We start from the raw sequence: 14,768 nt of genomic DNA, 5'->3' as shown, positions 1-14,768 counted from the left end.
CTCCGTACTGCTCTCTCCTTTACAATAAAGTCTCCTCTTACCCGGTGATGTGAGGGGCGGCTGATTCTCCATCATTGTGTCCTTCTAAAAACTCCTTCTCCTTTATCACAACATCCTCCTCCTCCGCTTCTTCTTTTATCTCTTCTTTGATCCTAACTTTAAACTTGCTCCAGTTTCCACTCTGAAAATAAATAAAAAACAAAGTAGTAATAATGTTTTGGCTCCTCCATGGAGAAATAGACAGTGACATCCTGACACCTTATAGGTAGGGTGACCACGTGTCCCGGATTGCCCGGGACAGTCCCGCATTTTGCAGGTCTGTCCCAGGCACATTCATTCCAGGACTACACAGTGTCCCGGAATTAAAATGAAACACATCCACCCCCAGGGCCAATCTGATGCCTCCAAAAAAGGCCGCCACATCACCTCTTTACTCACTGACAGTACTTGTCTTGGCCAGGAATGCCTGGAGAAGCACAATCCTGCCCTCTGCTTGTGATTGGAGAAATCCTAAATCCTGCCTCTTATGCCCAATCACTGTGCTGTGATTCGTTACAGCACAAGCTGGTTTTTGGAAAGGGAGGGTGTCCCTGAATGGTAGTTTGGAAATGTGGTCACCCTACTTATAGGAACCTGACACACAAAATGATACGGTCACCATCCAGACACATCCCTTGTCTGTTACTGGATAATGTCCCAGAATTCCTGGCACCGCTCACCTCCACCTGTCAGCAGCTTAGTGATGTTGGTGACTTTTAGACTCCATTCACACCTGAGCGACAGCCGCGTTCGGCGGTAGCGGCGTATTTTGCCGCGAGTGTGAAACTTTCAATTTTTATTTTTTTTTTTTTCAAAGTCTTCCCATTGCTGTCAATGGGCAAACGCCAATGTCGCCTGAAAAAAAGGGTCCCGGACTTTTTTTCAGGCGACAGGTGTTCGGCGTCTATGAGATGTGAACCATCTCCATAGACAGCAATGGGAATTCTCCCCTCTAGCGGCAGAAGCGTCCGGCGTCGGGCGTTTTGTCGCTCAGGTGTGAATGCAGCCTTAGAATCTTCTTGTCATATTTTCTGTTCAGTGTCAGTTAGTGAGGTGAAGGCACTGTGATGGTTAACTAATCACTAGACTTTACTGGAGGACAACTCTATCTATTCTAGAAAATAGATTGAAAGCTCCTTTTAGATTGTAAGCTCCATGAGCAGGACCCTTCCTTTCTCTATTGAACTGTATTGTAATTGTACTGTCCCTTCTCTACATTGTAAAACTCTGCGTAAATTGTTGCCGCTTTATAAAGCCTGTATAATAATAATAATAATAATAATAACAACAATATGTTATTACCCCCTCTGCTTCCAGCAATGTCTTCTTTCTACTTCCTCCCAACTCACCTCTCACCCGGAACTTCCTGTCTGACCTGACATTACTTCCTGTCTGCACCTGACATCACTTCCTGTCTGTGCGTTCCACTACTTGAGGAATCTTCATAGACACGCCATAAAGAAGGTGATTTTTGCACACTTGTGGGACATCGTTTCTCACAACCAGACCAGTGTATGGAAGACATGAATGTTGTTTGTTCTTAACCACTTGACAACCGGGCCTATTTTGGCACTTCCTTTGGCACTCTCCTTCATGTAAAAATCAATCAGAACCCCCAAACATTATATATATATATATTTTTAGCAGACACCCTAGGGAATAAAATGGCGGTCATTGCAACTTTTTTTCGGGCAGTGCCTCCCACGGGAGTGGGCGTTCCTATTCAGAGACTAAGTGATTGACGTGATGACAAAAGCTTTCCCACGGCACATAATGCGCGTCACCAGTTTCCGGAAGAACTGCGAGTCGGCTCTATACGGCGCCTGTGCACCGACGTTCGGCTTCTTTCGGAAACTGGTGACGCGCATTATGCACCGGGGGGAAGCTTTTGTCATCGCGTCAATCATTTAGTCTCTAAATAGGAACGCCCACTCCCACGGGAGCGACTACCCGGGGGGAAATAGCTATACAACGGTATGTACAGCGAAAAAAAAACAGCATACTGTACATGTCCGCAGTATGCTGGATGGAATGGTATATACATGTTTTTTAGGGTGAACCTCCGCTTTAAGGAAAGGACATCTCTTTAACTACTTCTATTTGGCACAATGATAATGGACTGAATGTGGGCCTTGATTTTCCACATCACTGCCCAACGTTTTTATGACCATTCTCACCTCTTGACTCCCCCCCCTCGTTCCGCAGCTCTCTCTTTATTTCTTATCTGACCAACTTTCTCTGTTTGTGTCTTTTTTCTCCTGCATAGGATGCATTAAGGTGAAAAAACACGAAGCTTTACAACCCCATACCTCCCAACTGTCCCTGATTTCGAGCAATGTCCCTCTGTCCCTCATTATCCTCATTTGTCCCTCATTTTGGTCTGATCTATAGAGTTGTATATAAAATGCACTTTTTATCTTTCAAAAAGTGTTTCCCAGTACTAAACCTTTCATCTGATTGCTAAATTGCTGCATTTGTAAATTCTAAAAGCCAATATAAAGGAATAGTAGTGGTAAAAAAGGCACTTGTGGGTTTAACCAATCTTGTTTTTTTGTACATTTCTCCTTTAAGGGGGCGTGGTAGGGTGTGTGTCCTATGCCTGCATACTTTTGCTGATAGGTGTCCCTCATTCCCATCTCAGAAAGTTGGGAGGTATGCAACCCATTTAAGCAAATATTGATTGGTTTGTGCAAAAGTTATAGCATCTGCAAACAATGGGATATATATATATATATATATATATATATATATATATATTTTACTAATAATGGCAGCAATCAGCAACTTATAGCAGCACTGCTCCCCCCCCCCCCCCCACCTCACCTTCATACTCGGTGTGCTGCATGTGTCAGCTCTGGGATTATTCCCCCACTAGGCTGTTGGCAGGGAGCGAAATAGGGTTGCTCCTCTCCCCCCCCCCCCCACCTGCTGGGATCTGTGTTGAAAGAGGATTCTCTGTGTGATCCCCGTTCAATCTTGCTCTCCCCCCTCCCTTCTAGCAGCTGGTGTTCTATCAAAAAGCCGATACCCATCAGAAAATGCAACCTTAGGAACGTTCCCTCGTGGCCATCTTGGTACACCCGCACTCATCCACAGTAAGCCTGCAGTCTGAAGTAGCCGAGCGGACATCTTTTTACACCCATCGGAGTCTTGCATTTTACACTTATTTTTACCATCAAACTGAGCTTATATCGTGAAATACATTATTTAGAAATGCGTCAAACTGTTTTGATGTCAAATTTTAAAAGCAGCGGTGTTCTGACAGATTAGCAAACCTGTGAGATCAGTAGGCTTGCTGCCGCTTTTAAAATTCAACATTAAAACAGTCACATGGACTTCCAAATACTGGATTTCACTATATAAGCTCAGTTTACTAGTAAAACTTATGCCACGTACACACGACCATTATTCAGGTCATGCAAAAAAAACTAAGTTTTTCTCGACGTGTCTTTGTCGTGATTCCTCTCAAGCCTGTCTTGCATACAGACGTTCGTGAAAAAAAATGCTGGAGCAAAGCGCGGTGACGTACAACACGTACGGCGGCACTATAAAGGGGAAGTTCCATTCGAATTGCTCCACCCTTTGGGCTGCTTTTGCTAATTTTGTGTTACCGCGTGTTAGTAAAAGTTTGGTGAGAGACGATTCACGCTTTTTAGTCTTCGTGCTTTTAAGTCTGTTACAGCGTGACGAATGTGCTATCTCCATTACGAACGCTAGTTTTACCAGAACGAGCGCTCCCGTCTCATAACATTCTGAGCATGCGTGTTTTTTTCCCCCTCGTAAAAGGGTACACACGACTGCTTTTCACGACGTGAAAAATGATGAGAAAAAAAATAGAGCAGGTTATAAAAAAAATTCAGGCAAATTTGTCGAGAACAATGCTCTGGAGCATACACACAACCGTTTTTCACGACCAATCGAAAAAATGGCATTTTTCTCGTCAATGAAAACGGTCAGGTGTACGCGGCATAAGTGTGAAATGCAAGACTTCGGTGGGTGTAAAAAGATGTCCGCTTACCGCCTTCTGACTGTAGGCTTACTGCGAGCGAGTGCGGGTGTACCAGGATAGCCGCGCCTGGAACGTCACATCCGCAAGGCTCCCAACTATCCCTGATTTCGAGGGACTGTCCCTGATTTGGAGCAATGTCCCTCTGTCCCTCATTCCTCCTCACTTGTCCCTTATTTTGGTCTGATCTATACAATTTAGGGCTGTTACTGATCAAAAATTTTTAATCGATTAATCGACTAATTTTGATTAATTATAACGCACATACAGATTCAACTACTTTTAGCTGATCTCCTTGCAGGCTGATTCCCAGTGCAGCTACCAACCACAGGAAAAATGCATAGCAGGATACAAAAAACACACAAAGGCAGCGCTCGATGGGAATAGCATTAAAACTTTTACAGTCATCAAGTAGGTAACAAAATAAATATTGCACTGGAGATAAAATCGATGTAGCTACATAAACTGTAAAAATGGTGCGAGTAATACCAAACGGTAACAAAAGCAGTCATAAAAACATGTAGCTAAGTATGATACTGGTATAAAAATGTGTACAACGATGCCACTGCTGAATCCAGATGAGGAGAGGTTAACATCAATCTGTCGGCATGTAGATGTCACGTGAAGGGAACTATCACAACTCCCAGTGGATGGCTGTAGAATCCCAGGCTGATAGAGGGAAGTGTAACAGCCCTTGCGTGTGGCAGATAGTGAGGTCCCGCCGGCATGCATATATGAAGGCACAGCAAAGGAGCCCTTCAGATGGACATGGCAAGCCCCACCGGTGTCCGTGACGTCACTGGATCTCCAACGGAACTCCCTGAAGCCGGCGGAGAGGTGAGTACAAATCAAAATAATTTTGATCGATCTAAAAAATTTGGATCGATCAAAAGAATTCAAGATTAATCGATGAATTAATACTTAATTTCCACTGCCATAATTCAATTGTATATAAAATGTGTTTTCCAGAGCTAAACGTTTCATCCGATTTCTAAATTGCTGCATTTGTAAATTCCAAAAGCCAATATAAAGGAATAGTAATGGTAAAAAAAGCACTTGTGGGTTTACCCAATCTTGTTTTTTTGTAACAATTCTCCTTGAAGGGGGCGTGGCAAGGGGTGTGTACTATGCCTGCATACTTTTGCTGATAGGTGTCCCTCATTCCCATCTCAAAAAGTTGGGAGGTATGCATCCGTTACATATTCTTATGGGTAGCAGCTTTCTGATAGAACACTGGATCAGATCCAATCAGTAGGAGGGGGAGGACGCAACTGCCACTAAGGACACTGGGACTTTCTTAAATGGAGAGCCCAATACAAGTGAATGGGGAACAGTTGGACTCTAAACTGCAAGAGCCAGGATTCCTGCATACAGAGATGGAGGGACAGGTCTGCTTTTCCTGTGCAAAAGTGGAACATCTTAAAGCGGAGGTTCACCCTAAAAAACATCTACATACCATTACATCCAGCATACTTCCGACATCTACAGTATGCTGTTTTTTTTTTTTTTTGCCGTACATACCGTTTAATTATTATTTTCCCCCCGGCTTCCGGGTTCTGGCTCCCGCGGGAATGGGCGCTCCTAATCAGAGGTAGATGATTGACGTCTGGTGAAAAACTTCCCCTGGCGCATAAGCGCGTCACAAGTTTTCCGTAAGCAGTCGGCTCTATATGGCGCCTGCGCAGTCAGCTCTACACGGCGGGCGCAGGCGCCGTATAGAGCCGACTCGCAGGTCGGCTACTTACGGAAAACTGGTGACGCGCTTTATGCGCCAGGGGAAGTTTTTCACCAGACGTCAATCATCTAACCTCTGAATAGGAACGACCACTCCCGCGGGAGCCAGAACCCGGAAGCCAGGGGGAAAATAACAATAAAACGGTATGTACGGCAAAAAAAAAACCAGCATACTGTAGATGTCGGAAGTATGCTGGATGTAATGGTATATAATTGTTTTAGGGTGAACCTCCGCTTTAATAACACAAGATTATCAAGACACCTCCTACTTTGGTCACTTGATAACCTTTCTCAGCTTCCAATACCATCTCTACACGGCGGCGACATCCAAATCTCTCCCTCTACACCGCACTCCTTCAGTCTCCTTTTACATTACTAACTCACTGACAGAGATATCAGCGTGGAAATCACACCAATTCCTTAAACGAAATATCTCTAAAACCGAGCTGATAATTAGCCCCACCCTCCCACGCCCCCCTTCATGATCTCCATCAAAATCAATAATGCAACCATCGATCCCTCCCCTCATGCCAGGGTACAACGTGTACACCTTTGTAACATCTCTAAAATTCGCCCCTTTGGAACCAATAAAACCACCAAGCTACTCACCCACTCCCTTGATATATTTTGCCTTGACTATTTTAACTCCCTTCTCATAGGCCTACCTCTCCATAGGCCAGGCATGTCCAAAGTTCGGCCCGCGCCAAATGCGGCCCTCGTTCCAGTTTAGATAGGCCCCCCTGATGATTTGGAGATTATGGCCCAGATTCACGTAGGAGAGCGCATCTTTGTGCGGGCGTAACGTATCCTATTTACGTTACGCCTCCGCAACTTTGACAGGCAAGTGCAGTATTCTCGAAGCAAAGTTGCGGCGGCGTAGCGTAAATAGGCCGGCGTAAGCCCGCCTAATTCAAATGTGGAAGATGTGGGCGTGTATTATGTAAATGTATTGTGACCCCACGTAAATTACGCTTTCTCCGAACGGCGCATGCGCCGTCCGTGAAAGTATCCCAGTGCGCACGCTCCAAATTAACCCGCAAAAAGCCAATGCTTTCGACGTGAACGTAAATGACGTCCAGCCCTATTCGCGAACGACTTACGCAAACAACGTAAAACGTGAAAAATTTGACGCTTTTTTTCTGACGTCCATACCTAACATTGGTACGCCTCATCTAGGCCTCATAGAGCCGGGGTAACCTTACGCCGGAAAAAGCCTAACGTAAACGGCGTATCTGTACTGCGTCGGCCGGGCGTACGTTCGTGAATAGGCGTATCTAGCTGATATACATATTTCTAGGCGTAAATCAGCGTACACGCCCCTAGCGGCCAGCGTAAATATGCACTTAAGATACGATGGCGTAGGAGACTTACGCTGGTCGTATCTTAGAGAAATTTTGGTGTATCTGATTCTTTGAATCAGGCGCCAAGATACGACGCCTCAGACTCAGAGATACGACGGCGTATCTGAAGATACGCCGTCCTATCTCCTACGTGAATCCGGGCCTATATATATATATATATATATATATAAAATCTATCTCTCTCTATATATATATATATACTGTGTGTGTATATATATATATATATATATATATATATATATATATATATATATATCTCTATCCTTGGAGGGGACAGGGAGGGGGGCGGGACAAGCGCATTCAGATTACATACAGGAGCATCTCCTGTTTACTCAGCGGCATCTCTAATAGGAAGTCCCGTCTCCTGGGCTGCCATTGGATGACTGTTCTGTCTCTCATAGGAGGCGGGACTTCGTATTAAAGAGGCCGCCTAGTAAACAGGGGATTCTCTTTTATGTAATCTTTTAGCGCTCATCCTGCCCCCCCCTGGTCCCCTTTAGAGGCTGCAGATGGGCATCGATCAGGCTGCACTGATGGCAATGGTGGGTCTGCATTCATGGCAATGGTGGGTCTGCATTCATGGCAATGGTGGGTCTGCATTCATGGCAATGGTGAGGCTGCATTCAGGGTAACGGTGAGGCTGAATTAATGGCAATGGTGAGGCTGCAGATGGGCACTGATTAGGCTGCATTGATGGGCACTGACCCTTATTTTGCTTCACAGTTCTTTATTTAAAAAAAAAAAATGTTCCTGAAACTTCCATCTTAAAGTGAAGGTGCGTGTTATACGCCAGTAAATACGGTATATCCAAATAACACACTCGAGCTAATTTCTTCACCACACACAGCCACAAAGGCAAGAGAATTCTTGTTGGGCAGTGTATTAGTTGCTCGGGCGAACATACTTAAACCGAATTTTAATGGTTCAAAGAATGTCAGGCAAAATAGTCGGCCCTCAAACATGTTCACTTCATCAAATCTGCCCCTTTTTGAAAAAAGTTTGGACACCCCTGCCATAGGCCATCTCCATCTCCTCTTTAGTCTATCATAAACGCTGCTGCCAGACTCATCTACCTTACCAACGGCTCAGCGTCTGCCATCCCTCTCCGCCAATCCCTACACTGGCTTCCAATCGCCCAACAAATTACATTTAAAATATTAACCACAAAATATAAAGCCATTCACAACTCTGCCCTGAGCTACATCACCAATATTATCTCCAAATATCACCCAAACCGCCCTCTCCGCTCCTCTCAAGCTTCTTTGTCTCCTCCTCCCATGCTCATCTCCGGGACTTCTCCAGAGCCTCTCCCATCCTCTGGAACGCTCTACCTTAGCCTGTTGGCTATCTCCTACTTTGGCTGCCTTTAGGCAATCATCTCTTCAGGGAAGCCTATCACGCCTCCAACTAATCTTTTATTACTTCCATCACCTCATCCCCCACAGTTACAACCTTTTGTAACACTTGCCCAACCCTATTAGATTGTAAGCTCTTATGAGCAGGGCTCTCTTAACCCTCTGGCATTTTATTGTATCTGTATTGTCTCCCTTTTATATTGTAAAGTGCTGCACAAACAATTAGGCGCGGGGCACATAGCACATCAGAGCATGGAGCACATCAGGGCACAGGGCACATCAGGGCACAGGGCACATCAGGGCCCATAGCACATCAGGGCACAGGGCACATAGCACATCAGGGCCCATAGCACATCAGGGCACAGGGCACATAGCACATCAGGGCCCATAGCACATCAGGGCACAGGGCACATAGCACATCAGGGCCCATAGCACATCAGGGCATGGGGCACATAGCACATCAGGGCACATTGCACCACGGGGAACATAGCACATCAGGGCACAGGGCACATTGCACCACGGGGAACATAGCACATCAGGGCCCATAGCACATCAGGGCATGGGGCACATAGCACATCAGGGCACATTGCACCACGGGGAACATAGCACATCAGGGCACGTAGCACATCAGGGCACATGGCACATCAGGGCACGGGGAACATAGCACATCAGGGCATGTAGCACATCAGGGCACAGAGAACATGAGGGCACATAAGCACATGGGCATGGGGCGAACATCGGGGCACATTGTTTACCAGCCAGCATGCAGAGTAGCGCAGGCAGGAAGCGTGTGTAACAAGTTCAGTGTCTCATCATACGTCTCGCTTCGGCTGCTCCCCGCCCCCCGGTCGCCCCTCCTCTCTTCTCGTCCATCCCAGATGATGTCACAAGCAAATGGGGATGGACGAGAAGAGAGGAGGGGCCGCAGGGGGGGGGCACTGAACTTATTACACACGCTTCCTGCGCTACTCTGCATGCTGGCTAAATCTCGATCTAACCGCCAAGCACCAGCTGTCGGCGATGAAATCTCCCGATAGCCCCGATGGCCAGTCCTTCCCTGTTCAGACCAATTCTGATTGGCTTTTGTAGGTTTCAGATTGTATATGGAGCTTTCGTACTTTGACTTTGCTGGAATACATTGACACATTTATTCAATAAAATACCAAAACATTTTATTTGATCGTCACAATTGTTTATTTACAGAAAAAAATATAGCATGAGATCGGCTTATTCCTCCACGGAAATTTTGCAGACCACAATGGTTGGACAGCCTGAAGTAATGGTAGAGAAGACGTCCATTGGAGAATATGTTACGGATCCAATCTGTGTCCTTCAGAAAGAGAGAACACATTCCTAGCACACTGTCTCACCATGTTTAACAGGCACGTGTTGTCTGATGTCTGTAAAGGTTTCCCGCACTCTGAACACTCGAATGCACAACTTCTCTGGTATTAAAAGTTTTGCTTCCTCTGAACACGAGAAAATAAAGTTTGTGCATGTGAACTGTCAGATGTTTACGAAGATTTCCTTTGATAATGAAACATTTTGATAATGAGTACATAATCTTGTGTGAATTCTCTGGTCTTCCCCCCCCCCAAGGAAATACACTCTGTTTTTCCAAAAGTTTTGGGACGCCGGCCATACGTAAACTTTAATGGCATCCCAGTCTTAGTCCGTAGGGTTCCATCTTGAGTTGGCTCCGCCCTTTGCAGCTATAACAGCTTCAACTCTTCTGGGAAGGCCGTCCACAAGGTTTAGGAGGGTGTCTATGACCATTCTTCCAGAAGCGCATGTGTGAGGTCAGGCACTGATGTTGGATGAGAAGGCCTGGCTTGCAGTCTCCGCTCGAATTCATTCCAAAGTTTTATCGGATTGAGGTCAGAATGCTGACGCCTTAAGAGTTCCCTCCACTAGAACTAAGGGGCCAAGCCCAACCCCTGAAAAAACAAACAGAAAAAAAAACACATCATAATCCTCCCTCCATCAAATGATTTGGGTTGAGGTCAGGACTCTTCACAGGCCAGTCAAGTTCCTCCACCCCAAACTTTCTCCTCCATGTCTTTATGGACCTTGCTTTGTGCACTGGTGGGCAGTCATGTTGGGACAGGAAGGGGCCGTCCCCAAACTCTTCCCACAAAGTTGGGAGCATGAAATTGTCCAAAATGTCTTGGTATGCTGACGCCTTAAGAGTTCCCTTCACTGGAACTAAGGAGCCAAACCCAACCCCTGAGGAGCCAAGCCCACACCATAATCCCCCCTCCACCAAATGATTTGGACCAGTGCACAAAGCAAAGTCCATGAAGACATGGATGAGCGAGTTTGGGGTGGAGGGAACTTGACTGGCCTGCACAACCCAAATCATTTGGTGAAGGGGGGATTATGATGTGGGGTTTTTTTCAGGGGTTGGGCTTGGCCCCTTAGTTCCAGTGAAGGGAACATTAAAGCCCTGTACACACGATCGGTTTGTCCGATGAAAACAGACTGTTTTCATCGGACAAACCAATCGTGTGTGGGCCCCATCGGTTTGAATTTCCATCAGTGAAAAAAAATAGAACATGTTTTAAATTTTTCCTATGGATAAAAAAACAATAGAAAAATCCGATCGCCTGTATGGAACTCCATCGCAGAAAAATCCACGCATGCTCAGAATTAAGTCGACGCATGCTCGGAAGCATCGAACGTCATTTTTCCCGGCTCGTCGTAGTGTTTTACGTCACCGCGTTTGGACACGGTCGGATTTTTGACCGATGGTGTGTAGACAAGACTGATGAAAGTCAGGTTCATCGGATATCCGATGGAAAAATCGGATTAGATTCCATCAGATATCCGATCGTGTGTACGAGGCTTCAAAAGATCAGCATACCAAGACATTTCGTACAATTTGAAGCTCCAACTTTGTGTAAACAGTTTGGGAATGGCCCCTGTCCTGTTCCAACATGACTATCGGGTTGAGGTCAGGACTCTGTGCAGGCCAGTCAAGTTCCTCCACCCCAAACTTGCTCTTCCGTGTCTTTATGGACCTTGCTTTGTGCACTGGTCCAAATCATTTGGTGGAGGGGGGGGGGGATTATGGTGTGGGGTTGTTTTTCAGGGGTTTGGCTTGGCCCCTCCGTTCCAGTGAAGGACACACTTAGGGCGTCAGCAAATCAAGACATTTTGGACAATTTGAAGCTCCAACTTTGTGAGAACAGTTTGGGGATGGCCCCTTCCTGTTCCAACATAACTATAGGGTTGAGGTCAGGACTCTGTGCAGGCCGGTCAAGTTCCTCCTCCCAAACTCACTCATTCATGTCTTTATGGACCTTGCTTTGTGCACTGGTGGGCAGTCATGTTGGAACAGGAAGGGGCCATCCCCAAACTGTTTCCACAAAGTTGTGAGCTGATGCCTTAAGAGTTCCCTTCACTGGAACTAGGAGGCCAAGCCCAACCCTTAAAAAACAACCCCACACCATAATCCCCCCTCCACCAAATGATTTGGACCAGTGCAGAAAGCAAGGTCCATAAAGACATGGATGAGCGAGTTTGGGGTGGAGGAACTTGACTGGTCTGCAACAGTGCCAGTGCAACATTTCCCGCACTCTGAGGATAAAAAAAAGTTACACCTCTGTGTGAATTCTCTGGTGTTTAACAAAGTGTTGTTTTATAGTAAAACATTTCCCACACACTGAACATGAGAACGGACGCTCGCCAGTGTGAATTCTCTGGTGTATAAGAAGGTTTCCTTTCTCACTAAAACATCTCCCGCACTCAGAACATGCATAAGGACGCTCACCCGTGTGACTTCTCTGGTGCCTAAGAAGGTTGTCTTTCCCATTGAAACCTTTCCCGCACTCTGAACACACATAAGGACGCTCGCCTGTGTGAAGCCTCTGGTGCGAAATCAGCTTTTCTTTTCGCAAAAAACGTTTCCCACACTCTGAACACGAGAAGGGGAGTTCCCCCGTGTGCAATTTCTGGTGATAATTCAGGCTTATTTTGTGACTGAAAGATTCCCCGCACTCTGAACATGAATAAGGACGCTCACCTGTGTGAACTCTCTGGTGCGAAAGAAGTTTCGATTTTCGAGGGAAACGTTTCCCGCACTCTGAACATAGCAAAGGAAGCTCACCCTTGTGAATTTTCAGATGTTTACGGAGGTTTCCTTTGTTGGCGAAACCTTTTCCACACTCTGGGCAGGAGAAAGGACGCTCCTCTTTGTGATCTTCAAGATGTTTATGAAGGTCTTCTTTGCTGGTGAAACATTTCCCGCACTCTGAACACGAGAAAGAACGTTGGCTCTTGTGACCTTCTAGGTGTGTATGGATGTCTTCTTTGTTGGTGAAACATTTCCCACACTCTGAACATGAGAAAGTGCGTTCACACTTGTGATCTTCTAGATGTTTACCAAGGTCTTCTTTGTTGATGAAAGATTTCCCGCACTCTGAACATGAGAAAGTGCGTTCACACTTGTGATCTTCTAGATGTTTACCAAGGTCTTCTTTGTTGATGAAAGATTTCCCACACTCTGAACACGGCAAAGGACATCTTTCTGTGTGAATTCTCTGGTGTATAAGAAGGAATCCTATCTGAGTGAAGCCTCTCCCGCACTCTGGGCACAAATAGGGGCGCTCACTCTCGTGATTTCGCTTGTGTGCGAAAAGTGCCCTGTTCTCACTGAACGATTCCCCACACACTGAACATACAAATGATCGTTCGCCTGCGTAGACTTGGCTTGAAGACGATTTCTTGGGGGAAGGTGTAGCTGTTGAACTAACCGCACTGTGAGAATTCGGGCGAATATCTCGAGTAACAGAATTCAATTTATCAGAAGATTTCTTGGGTTTAGAGATTGATCTCTTCACATGGGAACGTGAGCGACGTATCTTTTTATTCGAAGGATTTGCTTTTGGAGCATCTTTTGTTTTATAATTCTGAGATGGAATACAACGTCTCTCCGATGTACTGCAGACATAATGTCCACCTACGGAAAATACATTTTTATTTGTGTGTATTAATAATTTTTTTACAATTTTTATTACATAATCATACTGTATATGGTGTTCTAGCAATCAAAAACACCTCCTCATTTGTTGGGAACATGACGTTATATTGAGGAATGGAGATGGACCTTTCATATGGCCTTCTCCATGTCTGTCTGTCCACCTGTAAGGTGATTAATGTGGCCAGTCTCTGGGTGGAGACCAAACCTGATCCAAGCCAGCCAAGCCTGCAATCTCAGTATCTCCTCCTCATTTGTTGGGAACATGCCGTTATATTGAGGAATTGAGATGGGCCTTTCATATGGTGTACAGTATCTCCTCCTCATTTGTTGGGAACATGACGTTATATTGAGGAATGGAGATGGACCTTTCATATGATGTACAGTATCTCCTCCTCATTTGTTGGGAACATGACGTTATATTGAGGAATGGAGATGGACCTTTCACATGGTGTACAATATCTCCTCCACATTTGTTGGGAACATTGATGAGAACTAGAGATTATTTTTTTAAATGGTGTACACTACCCACAGTACATTGGAGAGTGGAGGATAGTGGGGGAGATACATTGATGATGTTCTTACTGTCAGCAGTTAGGCTTCTTAGTCTTGCCTGTACAGGAGGATATGACGTGCTCTATTTTGAATAATGGTGGACAGACTGAACATAATTATAATTAAAGAAAGGTTTAAACTCTGGATGTTTAGGTAAACATAGACATAAATCTTTCCCCAACAATTGTTAAAACATACTTCATACTCATAGAAGTAAAATAAAAATGTGAACTGTAATATGCAAATACATACAATTAAAATTAAATTGTGAACTGATTCTGCATTTAGCGTTTATTACTTACTTGTGTCAATATAAAGCGAGGATTCCTCCTGTTCACTTTTCATATTTATCTCCCCCTCCTCCATAGACTGCTGATCTCCACTCAATAACATTTCTACTTCTTCTTCCTCTTTAATCTCAGATTTGATACTTTTAATCTCTTGGCCCTAAATTACAAAGATGAGAGAACACTGTTGTAATAATGAATAAGAAGATACATAGAAGAATGTTGCTTTTTCAGTTCTAGTTGCTCAGTCCCACCTACCTGATGATGGTGAGGGATGGTGTGACCCTCCTGTGTGGAATCCCGGGAATACAGAGGACGGGGACATCTCTCTGGTGGGTTCCCATTACTGGACCCATCTGTAGGAAACACACACACTGACTGAATACATTGTTTCTATGTGTTTATCAGATGATGGGGGATCTAGGTGGACCCTGCGTACTGCTCTCTCCTTTA

At 45.2% G+C, this 14,768-nt stretch overlaps 1 protein-coding gene and 2 long non-coding RNA genes across 3 annotated transcripts; 1 reads left to right on the top strand and 2 right to left on the bottom strand.

Moving 5' to 3' along the window:
- Positions 1-138: 138 nt before the first annotated feature.
- Positions 139-1,382, bottom strand: LOC120910293. Its single transcript, XR_005741499.1, has 2 exons — positions 1,342-1,382; positions 139-181 (listed from the first exon to the last, which is right to left on the bottom strand). It is a non-coding gene; the product is annotated as an uncharacterized LOC120910293 (long non-coding RNA).
- Positions 1,383-1,401: 19 nt separating this feature from the next.
- On the top strand, positions 1,402-10,004 carry LOC120910314. The gene is made up of 2 exons (XR_005741521.1): positions 1,402-1,503; positions 9,699-10,004. It is a non-coding gene; the product is annotated as an uncharacterized LOC120910314 (long non-coding RNA).
- A 262-nt stretch (positions 10,005-10,266) lies between these two features.
- Positions 10,267-14,609, bottom strand: LOC120910162 (gastrula zinc finger protein XlCGF8.2DB-like). Its single transcript, XM_040322043.1, has 4 exons — positions 14,574-14,609; positions 14,331-14,475; positions 12,604-13,455; positions 10,267-10,432 (listed from the first exon to the last, which is right to left on the bottom strand). The coding sequence occupies exons 2-4, from the start codon at positions 14,419-14,421 to the stop codon at positions 10,374-10,376; spliced, it is 1,002 nt and encodes a 333-aa protein (XP_040177977.1). The 5' UTR covers positions 14,422-14,475; positions 14,574-14,609; the 3' UTR covers positions 10,267-10,373.
- Positions 14,610-14,768: the final 159 nt, after the last annotated feature.

Source organism: Rana temporaria, chromosome 8, assembly GCF_905171775.1.
Source record: "Rana temporaria chromosome 8, aRanTem1.1, whole genome shotgun sequence".
Lineage (NCBI taxonomy): Eukaryota > Metazoa > Chordata > Amphibia > Anura > Ranidae > Rana > Rana temporaria.
Note: the sequence above shows the minus strand (reverse complement) of the source record. Positions and strands in the feature narration are given on the sequence as shown.

Excerpts from the sequence above, each read along its gene's own strand:
- LOC120910162 (XM_040322043.1), bottom strand. The coding sequence starts at position 14,421 with ATGTTATTGAGTGGAGATCAGCAGTCTATGGAGGAGGGGGAGATAAAT. Across the intron at positions 13,456-14,330 it reads CTCGCTTTATATTGACACAA|GTGGACATTATGTCTGCAGT; the intron begins GTAAGTAATAAA and ends TATTTTCCGTAG. Across the intron at positions 10,433-12,603 it reads ACATCTGAAAATTCACAAGG|GGGTTGGGCTTGGCCCCTTA; the intron begins GTGAGCTTCCTT and ends TTGTTTTTTCAG.